We start from the raw sequence: 23,429 nt of genomic DNA, 5'->3' as shown, positions 1-23,429 counted from the left end.
TCTTGTTCTCCAAGTCTGTCTGCAAATAAACACCCAAAAATCCCAGCTGGAGAGATATGCCCCCTCCAACAATGCTGTGAGCAGGAGGAATGGGAACATGTGCCAGGAAGGGAACGGGCAGAGCCCTGGCAAACTCAGCACACTCACCACAGTGAGCTGCTCCGTCAGGCGAAGGGGAGCGAGGAGAGCGGCTGGTGCTGGGCAGAGGAAGATGAAATATGGATCTGGTGCCGTGGTGAGGCTCAGGTTTCTCTCCCTGGGGTTGTCACAGCCTTTTGGGGAGGGTGAAGAGGGGGATGTCCGGGCAGAATGACTCCCTCACCCCAGTGCTGCTCACCGGGCTTTGGTTGGGGTGCTATGGGCTGGTACAAGGCCTCCAACTCAGCTGCATTTCTCTTCCAGTCACGTTAATTCGTCCAAGTCACAAGAGTGGAATTCAGAATAAGGCACTCAGCTCAAAAAGCCAAGCGTGGCAGGAGCAGCATGCAGCTGAGGGAGCGCTGAGGATAAATAACCCAGGAAGGGAGGTGAGAGGAGCCGCAAAGCAGCGCTGCAATTCCAGCATGTGCTTCAAATCCATCAATTTTCAAAGCAGATACAGCTCACCAGCCCCCTCCCAGATGAATACTATCAGCCTACGAGCTCTATGAAGAGCAGAGAAAAGAAAACCACAAGTAGGACTCAATGAGTTTAAAGGTCTTTTCCAACCAAAATGATTCTACGAGAGTGAAAAGCCTGCAGTCATCGCCTGGCTGCAACTCCGTCATCCTCATAACGCCCTGCTCAGCACCCCAGAGACAAACATTTCACACCAGGCATCTTCCAGATGCAGGAAGCTCATCACTTAATTCCCACCAAATCATCTCGCCTTAAAAACCTCCCCTGAATTCCTCTGACTGAAAGGTCGGGTCATCATAAGCGCCTGAGACCCCCTGGCCTTTGCACCAAGGCTGCTGAACACCAACGTGGATTTAAAACCGTGATGGTCTTGTAATCAGTACAGGAGCAAACTGAAGTCAAAGCTTGTTTTAGTTTTCAGAGGGGCGTTTTTAACCGAAGGCAGAAGTTTGCCTGCAGAAAGCCCAGGGGCTGATTAGCCAAAGGGAGAAATTTGGCAGCTACAGGCAGAGCAAAGCGAACACACCAGCCTGAACTGTGAACAGCATTAAATCACAAACCAGAACTCGTTCAGCCCGCTGCATTTCATAAAAGCACCAAGATACTCCCACTAAATGCAGCTTTTCTTTCCCTCCCCCAGCTGCAGCGATCCCCTCTGAACCCCGTCACCTCAAGGCACGAAAGACACTTCAGGGTTTCACTTAAAACCTGTTCTTGGCTGAACTAGGCTTAAAAATTCTCTCCCTTGTTCGCTGGAGTCTGCAGAGGACACTGGAGCGAGGTGCAGCCTTCACAAGGAGGACATAGCTCCCTTGGCGAGGACAGACAGACAGAGCAGCATTGATCCCCACTGCATAATCTGTGCGGTTTGACTCACACCGCTGCCTTTTGAGGCACCAAGGTGCTATTTTTGGAGCATCAAGGTGCTACTTTTGGAGTAGTTACAAGACTCAGATCCTGCGCAGGAGCTAGGATCTGCTCACCTCAAGTGTAGCTCACACGTTGGTGCAGCCAAACTGCCAGCTGTGCCCCAAAAACACCCATTTTAACTGATTATATGCTAACCATGACAAGAATATTTTGGAAAAGCACTGTCCCTCAACCTGCACTACACATTACCATGCAAAAAAATGGATCTAAAGACCAAGAGAAAAGGAAATTTTCAAGTTAACCAGACATTTATTAGCATCTTTGTAGATGTAGAGGTCGTTCCAGTACATTAGCAACGAGGTCACGCACAGGTGATGGAATCATTTCACGTTCAAGCCGAGCAGGTTCCGCTCAGTTGCTTCATTTCTTCCACTCATTCTTCTCAAAATCCCACTGGGAAGAGATGCCCTCCACAGGGTTCATCCGCATGTCCAGCATCCTCTTGGTCTGCGACGCCACCCACTCGTCCGAAAAGGTGTGTGGGATGGGGCCATACACTGCAAGCCAAACGTGGGCGGAATTACATCGCAAGACAAAACTAGGTGAAAGTTTTGCTAATTAAAACCTTTTTTTCCCCCCAAAGCAATCACACACAGCCCATCACCTCTTCAAACCTACACTTCCTAATTCCCATTTTGAAGAATTTAGCTCAGAGCAGATTCCTGCATTGGTTCTCTGGCAGTTTTGTGCATCATGAAAGGTTTGTACTGAGACAACTGCCTTCTCCTCAGGTTTAACAGCAGCCCAAGGGCTTCCTCAAGAAAGAATCAGAGCTGGGAAGCCAAATGTGGCAGAAACTCAAATGTTTCCACCCCAAATCAGCAATAAGTTTTTGTGACAGAGAGGGAAAGCTCTGGGATTTTTATTTTTTTTTTTTTATGCCCTGGACCCACTGATCTCCATGAAGTTACAACTTCAGGATGGAATTTTCAGGGACTAACAAACAGCAACTGCCAGGAATTCACTGCAACAGCTGTTGAATAAACTATTTTGAACCCTCCCCAGAGCAGTTCACAGAGAATTATCTAACTTCCCATCAGGTATCGACTGATCTGGCTCATAATTTCAGAGTTAACACTGTAAGGAGTTTGCTCACTGTAATGTTTCTGCCAAATGAGGATGAGCCCAGTTACGCCCAGGAAGAACAGAACTCCGCCCAGGACCGTCTTCCACTCGTTTGAACCTTTGTTCATTTCTGCATAGGTCTCATTAAATTTGATACGATACACTAAAAAAAAAAAAAAAAAAAAAAAGTTAAAAAGCATCAAATCCTTTCTTTTACTTTTCCTGCGACTTGTGTTTCACCCTCCCACCAGGTCAGTGTCAGTGTGAACCTGTGCAAAAGTTGGTTTATAGATGGAGAAATGTTGCTTTTCCTTCCTCCCCTCCCATCCCCAGGATGGTTACAGACCATAAAGCTCCCTAGCACAAATAATTCCAACAGGAACGCTTGTATCTCAAAAAGCTTCTCTCAGCTTTGCCACAAAGGTCCCCAAGATTTTGAAGATGCAAAGACGATGAGATTGGGAAAGTTCTTGTGCAGATTTGAGCAGTTCCTAAGAGAGCTTTACCCCTTCTCGCTGTGATATGGGCACACACAGTGCTGTTCACAGAGCAGGTTCTCACCCGCACACCGTGATGGCAGAGAAAAAATTATGCAATTTTATTTGCAAGTCAAAATACTTTAATTACCTGAAATTGGGTCATGCAAAGGTCAGTGCTCATTAACATTCAAATAAACTGCATTCATTGTACTCAGCTGCACTAACAATCACATATTGTTATAACAAAAAGATTTTTTCTGGCTTGTTGAAAGCAGATGGGAAACAAGAAACAAATATAATTATTATTCATTTCCTGGAAGAGGACGAAATCTCTGAATTTTGACCTCGGGTATGTAACAGGCACAACGGGTGCTTCTGATTTTTTGAAACAGCACCAAAGATCTCCACAACACATACAATGAATCTCTGCTTGTGTACACACAAGGAGCTCCAGCATAATTACACAGTAATTACATCGTAATTACAAAGCTCCCTCACAGTTCCTGTTGAGGCGGCCATTAAATCCATGGAGCCGTTGGGAAAAGCAGGATTTAGCGGCCGCCTCAACAGGAACCGCCTGCGGCTACTGTTTAGTGAAAGTCGTCAGTAACAAACGTGTGAGGGATTAATTGTGTGGCTGTGAAGTTATTTATAGCCCCTGCTACCTACGTTCAACCTTCTCATCGACAGACAGAGCGGTCCAAGAGGCTTTTTCCTTCTCCTTCAGAGCCTTCTGCTGAGCAGAGAGATCCCTGACAAAGGCGACTTCAGGCAAGGGGATGTCCCTCCGGTCCACATAGGCTGGGAGGCTGAAATCTTCGGCTTTGACAACACCAGCTGCACAGGGGAAGAGAAGGGACACGTTCCAACTCCTGTGCAAACGGCTCTTACTGGTTACGATATGAAAAAACCCAAGACTCAATGAGAAAGGTGATGACGGATCAGGAATCCAGGAGGGAAAATATTTAGAGATGGAACATTCATCAGAAGAGGGAAGAGACAGAACCTCAAGCAGGTGCTATTTTAAGAGCGTAAGAATAAAGCAGAAAGGAATCTACAAAAGAGGTAATCCCCAGAATGGCTTTATTGATGTCTCAGATATTTTGTGTCCAGCTGGCACATGAATCCCCTCCCCTACTGACACCTTGGAGTCCCCTACACCCTTTCCATCCTAATTTCTGCCTGGCCCTCGGCTCCTGCCCATCTGCAACACTATCTGCTAGCACAACCTGCTCAGATCTCCTGCCCCCAGGGAAAGCACCTGCATCACCAGCCCCTCTCAATTCCAATTCATTCCTCACCCAAACCCCAGCAGCAGCTTTTTGTGTTCTTTCACCTACCATGTCCATGCGCTCTCAAGCAGATGGAGGTGGAAATGGTTCTCTTCCCAATGAGGTTGAAGACCCTCGAAGCCAACATCCTGTCAGGAGAAAACAACAGCAGTTAAATCAGTGTCAGGTGAAGAAGGTGAAAAAACATCATTTTCTATTTGTCTAGAAAAAGAAAAAAGCAGCCTAGAGGTTTCCTGCCCCTTGTCTGCAGAGCAGCACATCACACCCAAGCATTTTGAGCTTTTCTGGGACATTCACCCACTAGAGCAACTCAGATGAGCATCCCCCTCCTCCTTTTTCCCCAGCAGCCTCCTGAATTTAGAATCATTTTGGTTGGAAAAGACCCTCAAGATCATCAAGTCCAACCATAACCCAATGCTGGCACTAACCCGTGTCCCTGAGAACCTCATCTCCACATCTGTTCAACGTCTCCAGGGATGGTGACTCCACCACTGCCCTGGGCAGCCTGTTCCAATGCCCAACAGCCCTTTGGGGAAGAAATTGTTCCCAAGATCCAACCTCAAATTCCCCTGGCGCATCTTGAGGCCATTTGAACCCACAGGTGTTCCCTTGTTCGTGTCGCCCTTCAGGGACGCTTTTGCTCGGTAACAAATCATTACTGGGCACCAGCCTAGAGCTGCAGAGTCTAAACACATTTAAGCCTAAACACATCTCACACCCATGCAACAAACATCTCAGCAGCAAATAACAGCACCACATCCAAGGGATGGGAAGACATCCAGGTAATGGCAAGGAAACGTGTCTTCCCAGAAAGGGCTGTCAGGCATTGGAACAGGCGGCCTCAGGCAGTGGTGGAGTCACCATCCCTGGAGGGGCTGAACAGATCCAAAGATGAGGTTCTCAGGGACATGGGGTAGTGTCAGAGGTGGGATAATGGTTGGACTCGATGATCTTGAGGGTCTCTTCCAACCAAAATGATTCTGTGATTCTCCTGCAGACCCGCTGCCCACACAAGGACTCACCGGCAGCGCCGCCCCCAGGGTCCCACAAACCCCCGATCTCCCCCTAAACCTCCCTACCCCCCCCGCGGGGCGATCGCGGAGCCGACGGCCCCGCCTGACCTTGGCCTGGGGCTCAGAGAAGCGCCTGCCCTCATCCCTCACCGTGTCCCTCTCGGCGGTGACACCTCCCCCCGGCCCCACACGCCGCAACACCGGTGCGATGTCACCGCAAACAGGCCCCGCCGGGGGGCGACCGCACTGCCCCCGTCCTTCACTTCCACACCCCAATACGCGCTGCCCCGACCGCCTCCCAGGGCGAGTGGAGGTAGCGGAGAGGGTCCCCCCTGCCAGCAGCGGGGACTGAGAACCCCCGAGACCCCCCGTCCCGGCCCCACCACCCAACGACCTGCCGACCGTCCTCTACCGGGCTGCGACCGGAAGGAGCCGCCAAGCGGAAGCACGGGGCACGCTGGGAGGGTGAGCGAGACGCCTCAACAGAGCGTCTCCCAGCCGCGGGGGCTGATGGGATGCGGGCGGATCGTCCTCCTGCGTCCCACACACACTTTTTAAAAAATTTATTTATTTTTTTTACGACAGCGCTTGGCGGCGTTTGGCGACACTTGGCGGCGGGCGGGCCGAGGGGAGCGGGCTCGGTGTGGCGGTGGGATGAAGCTGACCACCCAGGCCTACTGCAAGATGCTGCTGCACGGCGCCAAGTACCCGCACTGCGCCGTGAACGGGCTGCTGGTGGCCGAACGGCCGCCGGGGGCCCCGCGCCGCGACCAGCCCGGCTCCCCCTCGCTCTTCGTCGATTGTATCCCGCTGTTCCACGGCACCCTGGCCCTGGCGCCCATGCTGGAGGTGGCGCTCACCCTGGTAAGGCCCTGGGGCTGTTCTTAGGCCTGGGAGAGAGAGGGGGGGCGTCGTGTCCAGGCCCTGTCAGAGCTCGGGAGGCGCAGCCGGGGGTGCTGAGGGGATTTGGGGGGTTCTGAGATGACTTCACAGAATCTCACAGAATGTCAGGGGTTGGAAGGGACCTGGAAAGCTCATCCAGTCCAATCCCCCACCGGAGCAGGAACACCCAGCTGAGGTTCCACAGGAAGGTGTCCAGGCGGGTTTGAATGTCTGCACAGAAGGAGACTCCACAACCCCCCTGGGCAGCCTGGGCCAGGCTCTGGCACCCTCACTGGGAAGAAGTTTCTTCTCATATTTAAGTGGAACCTCCTGTGTTCCAGTTTGAACCCATTACCCCTTGTCCTACCGCTGGTTGTCACCTAGAAGAGCCTGGCTCCATCCTCCTAACACCCTTTCCATATTGATAACCATGAATGAGGTCACCCCTTGGTCTTCTCCAAGCTGAAGAGCCCCAGCTCCCTCAACCTTTCCTCATAAGGGAGATGCTCCACTCCCTTAATCATATTAGTATTTTATAACTTCTCATAGATTCAGATAGAACAAGTCAGGTGCTTATCATAGCCCCAGTGTTCTTCTCCAGGGAATTACTCCATTTTCCAGGATTACATTGGATTTTCATTTTTGAAAGAAACTTTCAGTGCTGACACATCTTAACACATGAAGACACTTCGCATCATCCGTATCTTTTAAAATGTCTAGTAAAAATATTCCTATCCTTTATATGAACTACATTATTTCAGACTTGAGAAAAAAAGATATATTTTTTTTTCTCTACAGTGATCACATAAGAGTATCTACCTTCAAGTTCTCTTCTATCTAATTTCTAACATAATAAAGCTATTCAGTTCCTTCTGAGATCTCAGCTCCCTTAACCATTTCCTCACACAGGAGATGCTCCACTCTCTTCATCATCTTTGTTGCCCTGCGCTGGACTCTCTCCAGCAGTTCCCTGTCCTTCTGGAACTGAGGAGCCCAGAACTGGACACAATATTCCAGATGCAGTCTCAAAGTTCTGAGATGACTTGGGGTGCTAAGGGGGTTTGGGGGGGTTCAGAGGTGACTTGGGATGCTGAGGGAACTTGGGCAGGTTCTAAGCTGACTTGGGGAGTGGTTCTGAGGGGTCTCAGGGTGCTGAGGTACCTCCCCCAGCCCTGTGCCAAATCTGCAGGGTGAGCTGAGCATTGCTAATATGGAACCACCCTCAGGCCAATGTGCTGTACACATTTTTGCTGAGGATGCAGCAGAAAACTACAGAGCTTGGTACTTTCATATTAATTTATTTTTCAGCACAGAGAAACTGCTGTTTATATTGGTGTCATTATCCCCAAATAACTCCCAGAAGGAATGTCCTTATTCTATAGCAGAAAAAGCTTTATCCAGCTTCCCTTTAAGGCACTTTGAAGCAGTATCAGATAATTGGAAAAAGGCACATTCATCTCCCAAGTACAAGTGTATAGACACATATAAACATATTGCTTAATACATTTTGGTGTACTTTCCCCATTTATTAGCCTAAATAGGAACAAAAAAATGAAGTTTCTTTGCACTGCAGGTCTGACTTGGGTGTGAAATCTCACTGGGTACATTGCAGTAACCGCAGGGCGGTCGAGGGCAGCTGAGTGCTCCCCAGTATGATATCATTGTGGGATAATCTGGTTTTCTCCCTTTTGTGGCATGAACAGGACAAGAACAATGTCAGGATTGTAGGGATGGTGCTTTCTGGTCTCAGCCCCCAGGACATGAAGAATATCTGTTGGGTCACAGCTCCTTTGTGCCTGACCTTTGATCAAAACCAGGAGATGGAGGGAGCAAAACAGCCCTAAATTTTATCATTAACAGGGAATTAGGGTGGACTGGAGCAAATCTGGAGGCAAAGAAGTGCTTGGGCACCTTCAGGGCAGGTGTATGCACCTCTAAAGTGGGATCTGGGTGTGTTGTGAGATCAGGGCTTGCCATTATTAGCAGAAAATCCGTCCCCTTTTGGTACCTGTAAAAAGCAACTAGTTTCTGATTCTTGTAGGCTTTCTGCCCTAAGCGTTTTCCTCAGTTCAATCAATTGCTTCCTCAAAAAATAATTATTATTAAATAAATGTTGATTTTCTCCAGTTGAGGTGACACCAAGGGAGCACTGAGATCTTTCTGAGGCTGGGATGTGATTAAACGCAGCCAGACATGTAGGAACAGGGGGCTTCGCCTTTTAGATTTCCCATATTTCTGTGTAACACCCAGAATTTGTCACTCTTAAATATATTTACAGCAGCATAACAGCACAGGAGTGACACAGAAATATGTGCTGCTGCGGTAAATGTTTTCTGCTTATGGTTTTCTCATATTGCTGCTTGGAAAAATGTAATAATTCTGTTTGTTAGTGCTTTAATGTAGGTAGGGTATTGACTTTACCATTTTGAACCACAGTAATTAGTTTTTTTTCTTTAGGAATGAGTAAGTGGAAATCGCTTGTGATGTGTAGAATATCACATACAATGTATTTAAAGTATCTATAGGGTTTGTCTTTAAATCAGGATTTAACGTCTTTCTACGGGGTTGGTATTTTGATGAACTTTCAGCCTCTAGTGGAGTTTTCTGATACAGATCTTGCTATGGGATCAGGTGATTAGGAGATAAACCCTGTTTCTTGCAACATCTGAAACATCTTATGGCATCAACAGTAAGCAAGTCATTATGGAACCGAAGAAATGGCCCCGTCTTACGCATTTACTCTTGGTTTTTGATACAAAAATTAAAGATTGGAAACCCCTGGTGTTTCCCACATTAAGTCGGACTTGCAAAGAGATCTTGTGGTTTGCAGTCACACTTGATGACTCCTGTGATACTTGGCAGCTTTAAAACAGCATTTGACAGGAGCCCAGAGCCTTTTGCTCTCATTTTTCTGTTGTTGAAACAAAGGCAAAGGTGTCAATAAATACCAGCACAGCTATGAAAACAGGATTTTATTGTTGGAAGGTTTAACAGGAGAGCACTCTCACCTACCTCACACAACATAATGTGCAGTTACTGAAATCAGTGAAATTAGCGTGATTGAAACTCCACGTTTGTAGCAAAGTGCCTGTTTCTGAAGGATTTTGAAGCTTTGGTGTGTTTTGATGGGATTTGTTTCTCTTCCAGTTCAATCGCTGCTGATTCTGGGTCAAGAGAGGGTTTTCTAGAGCCAACCCCGTGAGTTTCGCCTCCTGTTCTCTGACCTGAGTTGTCCCAGAACATCAAACAGGAGCGATAGGCTCCAGATTTCATCTGAAAATAGAGGATATGCTTGCAAACGGGCTTGTCCATGTGGTAACCTCTAAAAATTGCGAGCGGAGTCAGTAAGATGAGGTTTTATTAAATACTCAGCTGTGTTTGAAGGTTTGTTGCTCGTGCATTTAATTTGCACTTGGCTTGTTGGTTGGAAATCCCTTTCAAAAATGGAGTCATTAAAGAAAAAAGTGAATTAAGTTTCACTTTGTTTTTTTTTCCTTGGCGCTCTTGAATTTCTCAGCTAATTGATGTGGTTTTGAAACCCCAAAAAACCCCAAAAATACAAACAGAGCAGCTCTGCTGTGTGGGATCAAGACACGATTTGTCCCCTATCGGTGTCCCCTCGTCAAGGCTGGACATGACTAAAAATATCAGGGGTTAATTGATACAAAGGTGACCGGCAGTGACAGAGCCACAGTTCAAGAGCACTTAGAAATAGCAGGTGGAAACGGCTTTCATTCTAAAAGCATTTTTATTTTTTTCCAGAAATAAATTTTAATTACCACCAGGCAGCTGAGAACTTAAAAATCACACTCTTATTTTAAATTAAGACAATTTTCGGTACGCAACGAAAAATGATTCAGAGCTAAGGGTTTTAATTTTAAAATTAATGGCCTTTTTAATAATAATAATAATAATTTTAGTGTCTAGGCTTCTGGCTTTAATGCCAGACTTTGAAGCCACTAACAAATCCTCGTTTTAAGCCCTCAAAATGGGTTTGTAAATGAAACAGCAGTTGGCCCTCAGCTATAGCGGGGCCACGCAGCTTGTTGTTGTTTTATCACGTAAATCCATGTCATCCCTTGTAGAGGAGGGATTATTCACATGCCTTTGTTTGTTGATGCAGCCTAATACTATAATTATTGCGAAAAATGAGATTGGTTTGACTTACAGCATGCGACGGGTCAGCATCAGATGTATTTTTAGACTCGGTTTTAATGTCGCTGTTGAGGTTTTTTTTGCTGCGTACTCTCTAGGGACTGCGAAGGAAAATTCGAGCTGCTTTCTTCACTTGTGTCTTTCAAGGCTCTCTATTGTGCTGACTTGATATCCTCAATTATAAGAAGAAACATGGGATATATATAGATATAGATATAAATATAGATATATATTCAAAGCAAGACAGGCTGAGCAGGAGGAATTGAGAACCACGATAAAGCAGAAAAACCAGCAGTGTGTGGAGGCTGAAACTGCGCCTATAAAAAACCCAAACTAAATAAACTATTGTAAATTACATGCAAATAAATGCATATGTTTAAGTATTTACATACAGGTGGTAAATAGGAGCTGCCTGGACTGACCATGTCTGTAACAGAGAGGAGAGAATTTATTCCAGGCGTCGTTTTAAAATAGTGTTCACTTTTGATTGAAAGTTGCTAAAATTAGTGGAGAATCCATCCACATTTTTTAATAAGTTCCTCCATTGATTGTTTGGCCTTGCAAATGGACTCTCAAAGTCAGTTTTATGGCAAAAGCCTTTTTGTAACAGAGTGGGTTAAAAAAAAAAGTGGTAAATGGGACAAACTTTTTCTTCCTCACGTTTACCTTTTGCATCAGGCTTTATTTGCTAATAAAGGTAAAAAATGCTTCTGCTTTAAGCTGGAAATGTTACATTACAAATAAAATCAACAAACTCTTTTTGAAATGACGTACATCCACGTCTGTGTCAAATAAACACCAACAGAAAATACCCACAAATGGCTTTAGTAGGTGAAACCCAAATTCCTGTCCTGGGCAGCGATTCCAAAACTGGTTTCAAGTCCTGTCACTGGAATTTAGGCCAGGCTTTGACTGAGATCACTTCTTGCTCTTTTGCTCCATTTGGTTCACGTTTTCCGTCATTTTCCAAATGCTCAATTTGTTTAATCTCTTCTAGCTAAATTAACCAAACTCCGTGTGCGAGTACGTGTATAAATATATATAAATATGTATATATTTAAAGAAGCGATTGCCAAAGATATTGTACTGCCTCAACTGCTGTTTTATTTGCAGGACACACACGAGATTTCCTTAGTTTTGTGGGGGTTGGTTTTTTTCTTTTTTTCTTTTTTTTTTTTTTTTCCCTGGGCTTAATTGTTCCAATTACTTTTCCAGATTGACTCTTGGTGCAAAGAGAACAGCTACGTGATCGCTGGATATTACCAGGCGAACGAACGCGTGAAAGATGCCAGGTGCGTTGGGGCAAATATTTCCTTCGGTTTGCTCTTTTCTCTTGGACTTCGTCCTCTGCCAACAGAAATCAGCGACGGAAATGGTGCCTGTTGATTCACTTTACCACCTGTCGTCTGGTTTCTCATTGTCTGGGCGGCACTGGGGGATGTGGCCTTTGTTCAAGTGCAGAAAACCCTGACTTTCCAGAATTTCTCTTGTCGTGGCTACTATAAAAGGGCAATATTTGAATACCTGCCAACCAGTTTAATTACAGTTGTCATGGAAAGAGCCAAAATTTACAGCGTGTGTTTGCTTGTGTGGTGCAGATCTTGTAAACTCAAGTGACTCCCAGTATCTTTTGGAAAGTCTTTCAGAAGCGACCTAATTCATACTAAATTGCTAAATTGTCTCCAAGTTTTATCAAGGCATTTTCATACGTGGTAAAGGGACACTTGAAATGGAAGATGATGTCAGTCAAGCAGAGATATCTTTTTTTTTCACTTATATTCCCCAGGATTAGTATTTTTTTTTCCTGCTAGCTAACTCAAATTATTCAATAAGCAATAAGGAAACCTTCCTGTGGAGCCACGATATATTTTAAATACATTTATCAAAATATTTTCACTCCATATCTGTTCAACAAATCTGGTATTGGAACTAATGAGAGTACCTCATACTTGCATTTAAAAATATGAACAGTTTGTTTAAAGTATTAAGCTATGTCCCAGTTATTTTGTTAATGTATATCCTTCAGTCACAAGTGTGTTCTTTAATATTTGTGACTGTTAAATGTTTCTAACAGGGATAAGGACGTCATTTGTCCTTTCCTTATGAGGGAAATCAGTGTTTTAAAGGAAGAAATACAGTTTGTCTGTTTAAGGTTTGAAAGAATACCACAGGCTTGGGTATTTCTTTAAACTCTGGTTTCATTTGTGGAGATAACTGGCACCATGTAGAGATTGTCATCTTTGAAACACAGTAAAGGTTTTCCCTTCTAAGATACCTGATATTTTGGTAGAGAAACTGGGCAGCAAGTGGGTTCAAGTGCAGACTGGGGAGCAAACTGAGTGGTTGGTTTTTTTTAATACCTGTCAGGACAAATGTGTCTGCAGCCTCTGGTCTGTTGGAAGAAGGTAGGAGTCCTAAAAACATTAAAAAATCAGCAGTGAGCATTTTGCTGTTCAAAAAAACTGTTGCCTAAATGTAGCTGAGATCCTGATCTTGTGCTGAAGAGGGGCGCTGGGTTTTCTTGGCCTCCTGACTTCAATCAAGCGTAGCATCAGCTTGCTATCTTGTTCCTGTTTGTAAGCGCGGCGTAATTTTCACATCTCTTTAAGCGTATTTCCTGCCGCTTTCAGCCAAAATGTCACGGTTCAGATAACGCAGTTGACTTGTACCTTCTGCTCCAGTCCCAACCAGGTTGCGGAAAAAGTGGCCTCCAGGATAGCGGAGGGCTTTAACGATACAGCACTCATCATGGTAATTACTCTTTCTTTTTTTTTCCCCCCCTTCTTTAGTACTGTTACTGTTATGACCATTTAAATGCCATTCTCTAGAGTCTTTAATAGTGAAGTAGCTAATTTTCTCTTGCCTTCCAAATGCTCTGAGGAAGAGATGCGATGAGCAACCAAAATTATTTAATGATGTGTAACCAGTGAAGTTCTTTCTAAGTCTACAGAGAGACTCTGGTTGGGTCTCTACCATCTCAAAGGATGCGGAGGCCTCTCCACTCATGAGGTTTGAGCAACTTCGTGACTTCAGACCTTTTCTGTGACTTAAACTCTTGTTTTACATGAAGCAAACGATGCTTTGCCTCCTTGCTGCGGTGACAAAGGATGTTGGATGTAAAATTTGGCCCATTTGAAGGTAGAACAGTGGACAAGTTAGTGTAAGGTGCCCTGTGTGTAAAAACTGACTTTTTAATTTCGTCTCTTTGCTTGGGATCTTGAGGAGAGGACTAAGGTGGTGGTTTTGTGTTATGTGACAGGTTGACAATGCCAGGTTTTCAATGGAGTGCCTAGAACCTGCCATCCACGTGTATGAGCTTCACGAGAACAAGTGGAGGTGCAAAGACCCGCACATGTGAGTAAACTTCAGAGTTTTATTTCTACAAGGGAAAAACTCGGATTGTGCTGAGTGACGCTATAAGGGCGGCAGGTGTAGCTGACGGTGCATTTAAAGCTCCGTGTTGCAGAGTGTGTGGCTTAATTTCCAGAGCAGAGGAGGTGGTGGTGGTGATTTTCTTTGTGATGACTTCTAATTCCCGATTCATTTTCCATCCCAGTGATTTTTGCGAAGATTGGAGTGAAGCCCAGAGAATCGCTGCATCTCTCTTGGACAGCAAGTCCTACGAGACACTGGTGGATTTTGATAATCACCTGGATGATATCCGCAACGACTGGACAAACCCAGAGATCAACAAGGCTGTTCTCCACCTGTGTTAGAGGGGTTTCTACTGACTGATTGATGGGCATTCCCGCTACGTACTGAAGAGAGAAAAAAATGCTATTTTTGAATGTAAATAGAGTAATATTCAGTACCTTGTGTGGAAAACCAGCTGATTAAAAAGGAGTGGCGCATCACACTGCTAAGAGCGATGTGTCCGTAAACTGGTGAATCTTTTTTGTGAGATTCCCTGGAAGAACTGTTGCTTCCAGCTGTCCTCGTGGGCGCCTTCCCGGTTGTAGCGAATGTTGCTGTTCCTTCGAAACCAGAACTACTTCTGCTTGTCCCTGCTGTTCCTATTACAAAGTTTTGACTAAGCTTTTCTAATCTTTAGAGAGATTACTTTTTAATGATTTATGGAAATACCTTTAAAAAGAAATAATTCTTGTCCTCGGATGAGAAATTTTAAGGTTAAATACATAAAATACAAGGTTAACGGTTTCTGTTGGCCTGGTTTGGAAATGTCATTCTGTCAGCACAGTAAAATGCGAACTGCTGTACGTACAGTGCCCATGTGTCGCCTGTTTTGCAGTGGTTTAGTGTGACACAGCTACTGAGAATGTGTTAAAATGGTAATCCCAAGTGCGACAGTGATTCCTGCTCTCCGAGGGCATCCAACCACAGTTCTTGCTTGAAAACGTTAAACCCAAGGTCAAAACAAATATTAATGTTATGATTTGTCACAGGGACTGAAAGCACACTAATGAGTTTGAATGACAGTTCTGAAACAGTTTGAGTCTACAGAAGAAGAGGAGAGTGAAATAGCCTATTAATTTTATGCAATCTTTTGGAGGTTTAAAAACAAATCGGATTTTCAGCTGGTCCATATGTGTCCATTTAAGCAGGTCTAAAATGTGTCTCTCTGAGCTGAAGGCAAGTGATCTTAGTATATCAAATCAAGGCGCCTGGGTATAGTCTAGTACAACTTCTGCCTGTCCTTCTAATTAATTTTTGTTTCTAAGATTTAAGTTTATTAGGCAATGAAGCTTTAGATCAGACTAGTGCAGTTCTTAGTGAGTCTTGCTACCTTTTGTCAAACTCTAGTTAAACATGGTCTCAACCTGCAGCGGTTTCTCGAGATTTCCTTTTCCTACCCAAAAATGTCTTTATGAGGATCCAAATGTCTTTACAAGGAAGATCTGAATGTCCAGCAAGTGACCTGTCTCTCCAAGTTTTCCTTAGTGTTCTTATTGTAAAACATGAGCAGTGGGATTGTCAAAACCTCTGTTTCTGTTTAAATAAGCACAAGTTTTCCTCTTGGTCTTAGTGAGAGATGGGACAAGACTCAAATCCCATTATGAACTGGTGAATAAAGCCGAGATACCTGGATGTGGAGTTCCCTGCAGTTCAGGTTCCGCAGAGGTGTGAGATCTGATGTTCTGCTCCCTTTCCCAAGGAGGAGAGGAAGGTTGGAACGCTGGGTTTGTCTCCCTGCTGCGCAGGTGTGAGGTGTGATAGGCGTTACAGAGGATTTGGCACTTAGTCAATAACCTTTCCTAACCGTGAGTCAGATACGTGTGCAGGAAAGGAAAATGTTTTCACTTGTTGAACAAAAAAAACTTATCTGGCTCACAAGCAGTGAGATAAACACCTTCCAGTGGCTGTTTTACTGCACATCCACAGCTGCATGAAAAAAAATATCCTGGAAACGAGAACACTCTGGTAACATATGGAGCAAAATCACAGACGCTGCAGGAGGAGAGTTGTTGTCTTTGTACAAACACCTCCTGCAATCCAACCTCTTGTTCCCAAGGCAGATGTTATCATAGAGAGATGCGTTCAGTGAGGTTGTCAGCCAGTGTAAACTGCTGTATCTCCTGAGCCACAGGAAATGTTATTTCTTATTCTTTGTAACTTGGTGTCATAATCAAGCTTTGATCCTATATATGCTAATAATAAGCAGAATGTATCTCATCAGTCCGTAACCTGATGGAAACACTCCCAGTGACCAACCCTTGCTGGAACAGGAGCGGCTTTTAATGCTTTGTCTCTCCATTTCCTTATCTCCTGTTTGCTTTTCAATGAGGTCCTTTGAGTGTTTTGCCACCAGCAGAACCCCGGGCTGGCTTGGAGCAAAAAGGACAAGCCCTGCCCTGCTCAGATCTTATCTCACCTGCCCTATTTGCATTGAAGGCTGGACAAAAGGCAGCAATTTCATAAAACATCACCTGGCTCTTGTGAAAGAACGAGGAAGCTGCTGAGAAACACAGCCTGCCGAGAAATACAACCTGCCCGCAAGAGCAAATGCTGGTGGGATTCATCAAGGACATTCAAGGTAACTCCTTTTAAAACTTCTGGGGGAAGAAATCGTGGGGAAGGCACCTGTGTCTCCATTGCTGGAATCCTTATGATTGTTGCAAAGATGGCACTGGGCATGGATGTCTAATTTTTTTGTTTTATTAACAGTTATTGACATGCAAGGTTATTATTTTTCCCCAGTTCACCGATACTCAGCATTTTCCTGCCCAGATGTTTAACTCCCAGCTCTTTACCTCATCTGTAGGACCTCAGGCACTAGGAAATGCAGAATTATTACCATGTAGGTTTATTTTTTTCCACTCTCAGCCCTGATATTTCAGAATGGTGATAAACAGACCCTGCAGGTATCTGAAAATACCAGTACCAAGAGCTCAGGTTTGAGTGGGAGGATGCAAACTACTCGACAGTATCCATGTGTGTGTTCACCTTGAATCCTCTACTCACGGCAGAGAATGAGGAGCCTTGAGCCTGTGTTGCTTCAGGCACCCATTTGGTTTGAAATTGAAGGTCGGGGTGACTTGAGAGCCTGGCAGCTACGAGATGTGTCCCCAGTGGTGCCACCAGCCCCTGGCAACATCCAGCTGTGCTCAAAATCCCCCTGTACAGATCCAGCTTGAGAAACCCAAAGGGGAACAGAGAGTTGGGGGGGACTTGTAGGCATTATTTTAACTGAGAAATTAATCTGCCTTATAATTTGGAGAATCAGTGGCTGGTTGGGGCTGGATGGATGTCGGAAATGGTCTCTGCTCCTTCTGCCTCATGCGGCGTCACAAGTGGGAAGAGCAGATGGTGACAAGACCCAAGGGATGGTTTTGATCAGCTGCTCACAAGTGAGATTCCTGTTCCTGGGGAACACGCTGGTGCCATATTCTCTCTGAGCTGATTGCTCCATGTGTATTATGAAGGTTTGGGTTTTCCCTTTATTTGGCAAGTGGAGCAGCCTACTGCTGAAGTTTCTCCCCCTTTGCCCCTCCCCACTGCTCATGGGATGATGTTCGATGGCCTGTGTTAGCATGACAAAGAGCCAAGACAGCTCGTTACCTGTTCAGCTCATTAGTGCTGATGGGGGTGTGCGAAGCGGTCGAGCTGTCAGGATGGTGGAGCCGCAACCTCTTCACCCAGCACAGCTGGAGCCCAGGCCAGGCAGATGTGCAGAGCCCAGCCCTGCTCTGCATGGCCCCATGGAGTTGCACCCTGAGAGGTTTCTCCCCCAGAATTTCTTATTTAAGTGGCAGAAGTGCCCACGGGGGGTGACAGTGACACATGCAGGAAGCAGAGCCGGGTCTCTTTGCTCCCTGGCTGGAGGCCTAATCGCTGCACTCTGCTGCTCTTTGTGAAACGTCTGGAGATGCCGGGGCGGAGGGCATCGCCGCTACGGAAAGAGCACGCCCGTGCTAATGGAGGAGGCTGTTAGCAGCATGGACTTGCGGTCGACTGCAGCTTGGAAAATGGCCTCGAGGGGAAATGTGCTCATTTGTGAGCTGCGCTTCTCGGCTGGGGTTGAATTCAGCTCCTGAAGTGGAGCTGGGTCGCCCACCAGTGCCCGTACGAGCTGTGGGGAGCTGGTCGGTGTCAGACAGAGTGGGCTGGACAAGCTGCTTCTTTCCCATCCTACTCTGGCTACGTTACTCCCAACTGCAAACATCTCAACCTTGCAAACTCCTCTTTTGCTTCACCCATCACCCTTCAACCAGCCTTCCCGCAGCCGCCAGCGATTTTGCTCTGCTGAAGTAACTGCCGAGGACTTTATTGATTTTTTTTTTCTTTTTTTTTTTTTACTGTTGCTTTTAGGCCACGTTTTCACCCAGCCTTCTCCTCCAAAAGTCCACCCTTACTGCACATTTTCCTTTCCGGCTGTCGCCCTGCGAAAGGGCGGATTAGCAGAGGACGGAGGCTGGTTGCTGCTGCGGGGTTTCCGATAACGGGACCGCGGGAAAGGTGGAATCGGTCCGTACGCCTGCATGATGAGCTTTGCAACCTGTGATGAGGGAGGCAGGGAACTCTGCTCTTAAAAGCACCCGGTAGGTGGGCTGGGGGGAACTGGGGAACTCCGTGAGCGGTTCCAGGCAGCGCCGCACTGGCTGCAGCAGCACTTTGGCAGGATGCGGGCAGGACCAGTGCCAGGGATGTCCCGATCTGCGCAGCGTCAACCCACGAGGGCCATGAGAAACGATGCAGCCCTTCCTAGAAATGCGCCCCAGAGCTTAAAAGATGGATCTAATTGAAAAAAAAAAAAAAATGTATTGAGGTTGTAGCAGGGGATAAAAGCTGGGCTGAGATTAACCTGGAGCGAGGCGAGGCGAGGAGCACGGCCGTTGTGTCCAGGTCCCTAAGTCAGTTCCTGCTGAGTGTCTGCCTGGCAGGGAGGGGGTTTGCTCTGGATGCAGCTCCAGCAGGAGAGCCCAGCACCCACTGGTTTTGTGCTTCAGGTACGTCCTCGCTTCCCGCTTCGCTTCCTTCCCCTCCCGCCACAGCCACAGCAGCTCCCACTTTGCTCGTTGGAGCCACTACCACGACCCGCTGGATTTTCTATGGGGGTGTTTTCTGACCAAACTGTTCCTGCCAAGAGCCTGCGCCTGGGGAGGGCTGGAGCTGCTCCAGTTTGCCCAGCGCCTGCATCTCCAGCTGCATCCTCGTGACATCTTCTTCCCTGCCCACGCCTGGCATCCCCTCCGTGTCCCGCTCTGCCTGGGGTGGCTGCAAGCCTGGAACAGGGGGTTCTGTCCCCCTCCCAGCTCCTCCAGCTCATCCCGGGCAGTGTCCCCACGGCCCCTTCTGGGACAATTACTGAGCCAAACTGGGACCAGTCTTTTCCTCTGTGTGCCCTCATCCCTCCGTGAGCACGGAACTGGGGTGACGTGTCACATGCATTACCCTGGGACTCTGTGACCCACAAAGCTGCTTCCCCTCGTTCCTTTTCTCCACCGGGACCAGCTGGTGTTTGCAGGAACCACTCCGATCTGTCAGTATGTCCAGCTGAAGCTTGTCTTTGTGGCTGGTGTTTGCTAAACACATCCCTCTCCCTGCAGTTCTTCTGGCAGCCGGAGAGCTGTGAGCTCACCCTTCCAGAGAAATTAGGAGGTTCCCATCCATCTTCGCCCCCTTTTTGGTGATTCAGCCCCCTCCACCCTCTTCTGCACCCGAGCAGGATGGGGCCGATGGGTTGGGACGTGCTGAGCCCAGGGAGAGGGTGACTGCCTGGGCTCGAGGGATAAATCCTCACCCACAGAGGTCATCCATCTCTGCACCAACCCACTGAGGCAGATTTATGAGCCCATCTTCTTCCTGCTGGCTCCTGGGGGGGGTTGGCTCGTTGCCCTGATGTGCTGCTCAGCGTTTCAAAGCCCTGGCCCCACCACGGGCATTGGGAGCTCCCGGGAGGGATGTGGAGCAGGGATGAGGCTGCTCAAGGGTCTCACGGTGCCCGTGGGAAGGAGGTGGCTGCCCCGTGGGGCTGCTCAGGACTCGGATCTGCCCAACGCTGTTTGTCCAGGGGCTTTTTCCACTAGTTAATGGGGCTCTGAGCTGTAACAGCCACCTTGAGGTGACTGACCCCCACCCTATGAACTTGCCCACGGGTCTTTGTGGCCCAGCTCATAGGGAGAAGAGGAAATGGGGTGTGATGCCTCTTGGGTGTCTGCACACCAGCCGGAGCCGTGCTGCAGCCCACAGAGCTCACCACAGGTATTTTAGCAGCTGATGTTGATATTTACTCCCTTCAGCAAGGGCTTTCCACGGCTTTCCACCGCTCACAGTTTTAACAATAACTGCTGCTGCCAGGTGAATTCCAGCCCTTTTGGGTTCAGGGCTGTTTGTTCTCACCCAAGAGCAGCAAACAGTTTTGGAGAGAGGCATCAGAAGAACCGATGCTGCCAGTCACGGGACGCTGCATCCACTGAGCTTGGGATGGGGTCTGGAAAGACCAGGCTCTGGCTCAGACCTTGTCCTCTGGCTCCTAGACTTTGCAGTCATGAATAAGTTAATTTTTCTGTATTTTTCTGGGGCAAAACTGACGCCACAGGTTGCAAATGTCCCTGCCCTGGCCTCTGTATCCAGGACTGGTGCGGGCAGCTGGGGCTGCAGCCCTTCCCCCGTGCTCAGCTCTTGAGCTCAAACCTTTCCGATAACTCAGCTATTTTATTAAATCAGAGGAAACAGATTGGGAAGGAAATCAGCCCTTTCCACCTTGGTGATTTTTCACCAAATGTGGCAGAATCAGGCCAGCAGAAACTGGAGCAAAACCACCTGTTTCCCCTCCTCACTCCCGTTTATGCAGAGTTCAGTGTCACACGTGAGGTTCTGATCTCCCCAAGACCTCCCAAGCTCCTGGGATCAGCTCAGTGCCATCTCTGGGTGAAGTTCAAAGCTTTTTCCCTTCGTTCCTCCCTGCAGCCACAGGGTATTCAACACACAGCCAGTGCCCTGGATGTGAACCCCCTGCTTTTCAGCGCTCTCTGTAAAGGAGCCGTCTCAGGGCTTCACCTCTTAATTGCAGAGGAGGTGAACACAGGGAAAAAAAGCTTCTCGCTACTTTTAACGCAGGAGAAGGTGGATGCTCTGGAGGCAGAGAGTGGTACCCGACCTGGAGCTCTTATCCTGGTGATACCCAACATTTTATGGTATCTCTGGGCGGGGGGGGGGGGGGTGTGAAACCCTCTGCCTGGTGCTGCTTCTGCTGCCAGGCTGGTTTGAGGGCTGGGGGTCAGATGGGAGGGGGAAAAGCCCCTTTTTGGAGGCTGGAGGAGGTGGAGATGCTGTGGGAGCATCTCTGCTCTCTAGAAATCAGGGATGCTGTTGTGCCAAAGCTGGGTGTGGTACCCTCATACAGAACGCCTGCTTGCCTTTCTAGGCACTTGGTGGCCCATTTGACCACTTCTAGGGATGCTCGGTGGTCCGGTGGCTTTGGCTCCAGGCGAGGGGCCCTCCTGCTCCTCTCTATCTCAGCACTGCCTGGATTGTGCAGCCAGATGAGAGAAAAGCAGTATTTTTCTCATCCCTCATCACCCCAGGGCTTGGATGGGGCTGGAGGGGGGAGGGCGGGTGGGAGGAGCCGGGACTCCACTAACCTGATTCACCAGGTTAGAAACCAACCTTGCAAAAAAATCCTCCCACCCTCCCAGGATTTGGTCCTGAGTGGGAATTCTGCCCCCCCAAACCTCACATCCCTGCTCCCCCTACATCCCAGAGCAGCCAGGGAGGTGGGATGCGACGGGGGGCACCATGTCACCGCCACCGGGTAAGCATCACCCCCCAGGCCCCTCTTCCCCTCCCCAGTGCACCCCCAGCCGAGCATCCCCCTCCGGTGACACTTTTGATGAGCGTCTGGGGGTTTTTGGAGCGTGAACTCGTTGGGAACACAAGGGCTTCTCAGGCTGCTGCCAGCACAGGGGCAAAGTTGAAGCCCCAGCACCTGAAATCCTGCTGGAAATGCTGGGGGGAAGGGATTTTTCACCTCAAGCATCTCCCAGCACCACAAGCAAGGGATTTCTTGATATTTGGGCAGCTGTCATGATAGCTACAAAGTGGGGGGTCTTGGAGGGCTCTGCTCCCAGCCCTGGCACAGCTCCCCAGCCGTGGGGGTGTCACGGTTTGGGAACATTCTAAAAAATGCAGAAGTAAAACCAGTGACAGCAATTTCCCACTTCCCCTTGCCAGCTACTTGGAAAGGTGTAGTGAAGCGGTGGTGGAGGGGGAGTGGGGGAATTTGCTCGGCTCTTTGCAGACCCCAGAGCTTGGAAAAGCCAGAATAAGTCACTGACCCTCATCCCAATAAGCTTTTCCTGGCAGCTGTGGACAAGAGGGATACAGATTTCCCAGTAAAGGGACGTTTTTCTTGGGATGATTTTAAAAAGTGACATCTCATCTGAGCATTCATCCCCCCAAAAGCTCTTGGGGTGTCGGGAATGCCCAAACGGAGCAGGATGAGGGATGCAGCACTGGGTGCAATGCTGCAGGCGAGCATCTCTCAATTTCTCAGCGTTTTCTCTGAAATCACCCATTCCCTTCATAAATAACAACCTGTTTCCTCCTGCTCGGCACCTTCTCACCTGCAAATATTTCCAGTGCCGACCCCAGGAGCCAAGAAAGTGGGATGGGACCCCCCACCCACCAACCAGCTCCTTCTCTGCTCTCCCAAAAAGTTCCTCCTGAAACTCAAGTGCCTGAGATTGAGTCACTAAAACGCTGTGACATCACCAGCGGTTTTCGCTACTGAGCAGCCGAGTTTCCTGTTATGCCCGTGCGCCTATAGATATAGATATACATACGCATAGGTGCACACTGTTAGCGATCAAGTTCACTCTCCTTCCCCCTCCGCGCTGCTGCCCGCAAGCGTTCGCTTCTCTTTTTACTTTTTGCAGCGGTCGGGGCTGGAGATCTTGGTCCTGCTAAGAGGATGAAAACATGGGGCTCAAGTTTTCCTGCCTGAAAGGTAAGTTTTGGGGTGGATATCGTGTTTTTTTGGGTTTGTTTTGGGGTTGTTGTTTTTTTTCCTGCTCCGTGAAGGCATCTGGGGGATGGTTGTACATAGAGGAGCTTTAGTTATTTCTGCTGTGGGTGGGATTTGCCATCCTGGTGGCATTTAAATAAGTCCCACGGCTGACCTTGTGTATCACCGCGGAGGCGATCACCCCATCTTTATAAAAATAAAAGGGTTTGGTCCTTCATCCTTTGCTCTGGAGCATCTCAGGGATGCTCGGGGCCAGCCCAGGGGCCAAAGTACCCTTCATCGCTCTCCAGAAGGATATTCCACCCCAGGAGCTGCTTATTTTCCCTCCAACTTTAATTTCTTAATGGATTTAGGCTGGGGCTGGCGGCAGCGATGTCTGCAGGGAGATGGAAGTGGGAGCTTTTAGTGCTCCCGGCCCCAATGCACTGGGGCGAAGGCTGGAGATCACATCTCCCATTAGCTCTGCACCCCTGGGCGGCTCCAATTAATCATCCTTCAGATCGTTAGGGGTGGGAGCTAATGAGCATCCCTTTCTAAGAGGCAGAGCTTCTGTTTCTCAGGCTTTTCCTGG

At 47.8% G+C, this 23,429-nt stretch overlaps 2 protein-coding genes across 3 annotated transcripts; one reads left to right on the top strand and one right to left on the bottom strand.

Annotated features, from left to right (window-relative positions):
* Positions 1-1,777: 1,777 nt before the first annotated feature.
* COX4I1 (cytochrome c oxidase subunit 4I1) lies at positions 1,778-5,893 on the bottom strand. 2 transcript variants are annotated; one of them, XM_065848162.2, is made up of 5 exons: positions 5,792-5,893; positions 4,433-4,512; positions 3,762-3,929; positions 2,645-2,776; positions 1,778-2,045 (listed from the first exon to the last, which is right to left on the bottom strand). In XM_065848162.2, the coding sequence occupies exons 2-5, from the start codon at positions 4,509-4,511 to the stop codon at positions 1,909-1,911; spliced, it is 516 nt and encodes a 171-aa protein (XP_065704234.1). In that variant the 5' UTR covers position 4,512; positions 5,792-5,893; the 3' UTR covers positions 1,778-1,908. The 2 variants fall into 2 exon arrangements, with proteins under 2 accessions (XP_065704234.1, XP_071670273.1); XM_071814172.1 differs by lacking the exon at positions 5,792-5,893 and adding an exon at positions 5,548-5,693.
* EMC8 (ER membrane protein complex subunit 8) lies at positions 5,894-14,651 on the top strand. The gene is made up of 5 exons (XM_065848666.2): positions 5,894-6,261; positions 11,650-11,726; positions 13,116-13,185; positions 13,694-13,788; positions 13,991-14,651. The coding sequence occupies exons 1-5, from the start codon at positions 6,052-6,054 to the stop codon at positions 14,148-14,150; spliced, it is 612 nt and encodes a 203-aa protein (XP_065704738.1). The 5' UTR covers positions 5,894-6,051; the 3' UTR covers positions 14,151-14,651.
* The last annotated feature ends 8,778 nt before the right edge of the window (positions 14,652-23,429 follow it).

This window comes from Patagioenas fasciata, chromosome 13 (assembly GCF_037038585.1).
Source record: "Patagioenas fasciata isolate bPatFas1 chromosome 13, bPatFas1.hap1, whole genome shotgun sequence".
Taxonomy (NCBI): domain Eukaryota; kingdom Metazoa; phylum Chordata; class Aves; order Columbiformes; family Columbidae; genus Patagioenas; species Patagioenas fasciata.
Note: the sequence above shows the minus strand (reverse complement) of the source record. Positions and strands in the feature narration are given on the sequence as shown.

Excerpts from the sequence above, each read along its gene's own strand:
- COX4I1 (XM_065848162.2), bottom strand. The coding sequence starts at position 4,511 with ATGTTGGCTTCGAGGGTCTTCAACCTCATTGGGAAGAGAACCATTTCC. Across the intron at positions 2,777-3,761 it reads TGTCGATGAGAAGGTTGAAC|TGTATCGTATCAAATTTAAT; the intron begins GTAGGTAGCAGG and ends TTTTTTTTTTAG. Across the intron at positions 2,046-2,644 it reads CATTTGGCAGAAACATTACA|TGTATGGCCCCATCCCACAC; the intron begins GTGAGCAAACTC and ends TTTGGCTTGCAG.
- EMC8 (XM_065848666.2), top strand. The coding sequence starts at position 6,052 with ATGAAGCTGACCACCCAGGCCTACTGCAAGATGCTGCTGCACGGCGCC. Across the intron at positions 6,262-11,649 it reads TGGAGGTGGCGCTCACCCTG|ATTGACTCTTGGTGCAAAGA; the intron begins GTAAGGCCCTGG and ends TTACTTTTCCAG. Across the intron at positions 11,727-13,115 it reads GAACGCGTGAAAGATGCCAG|TCCCAACCAGGTTGCGGAAA; the intron begins GTGCGTTGGGGC and ends CTTCTGCTCCAG.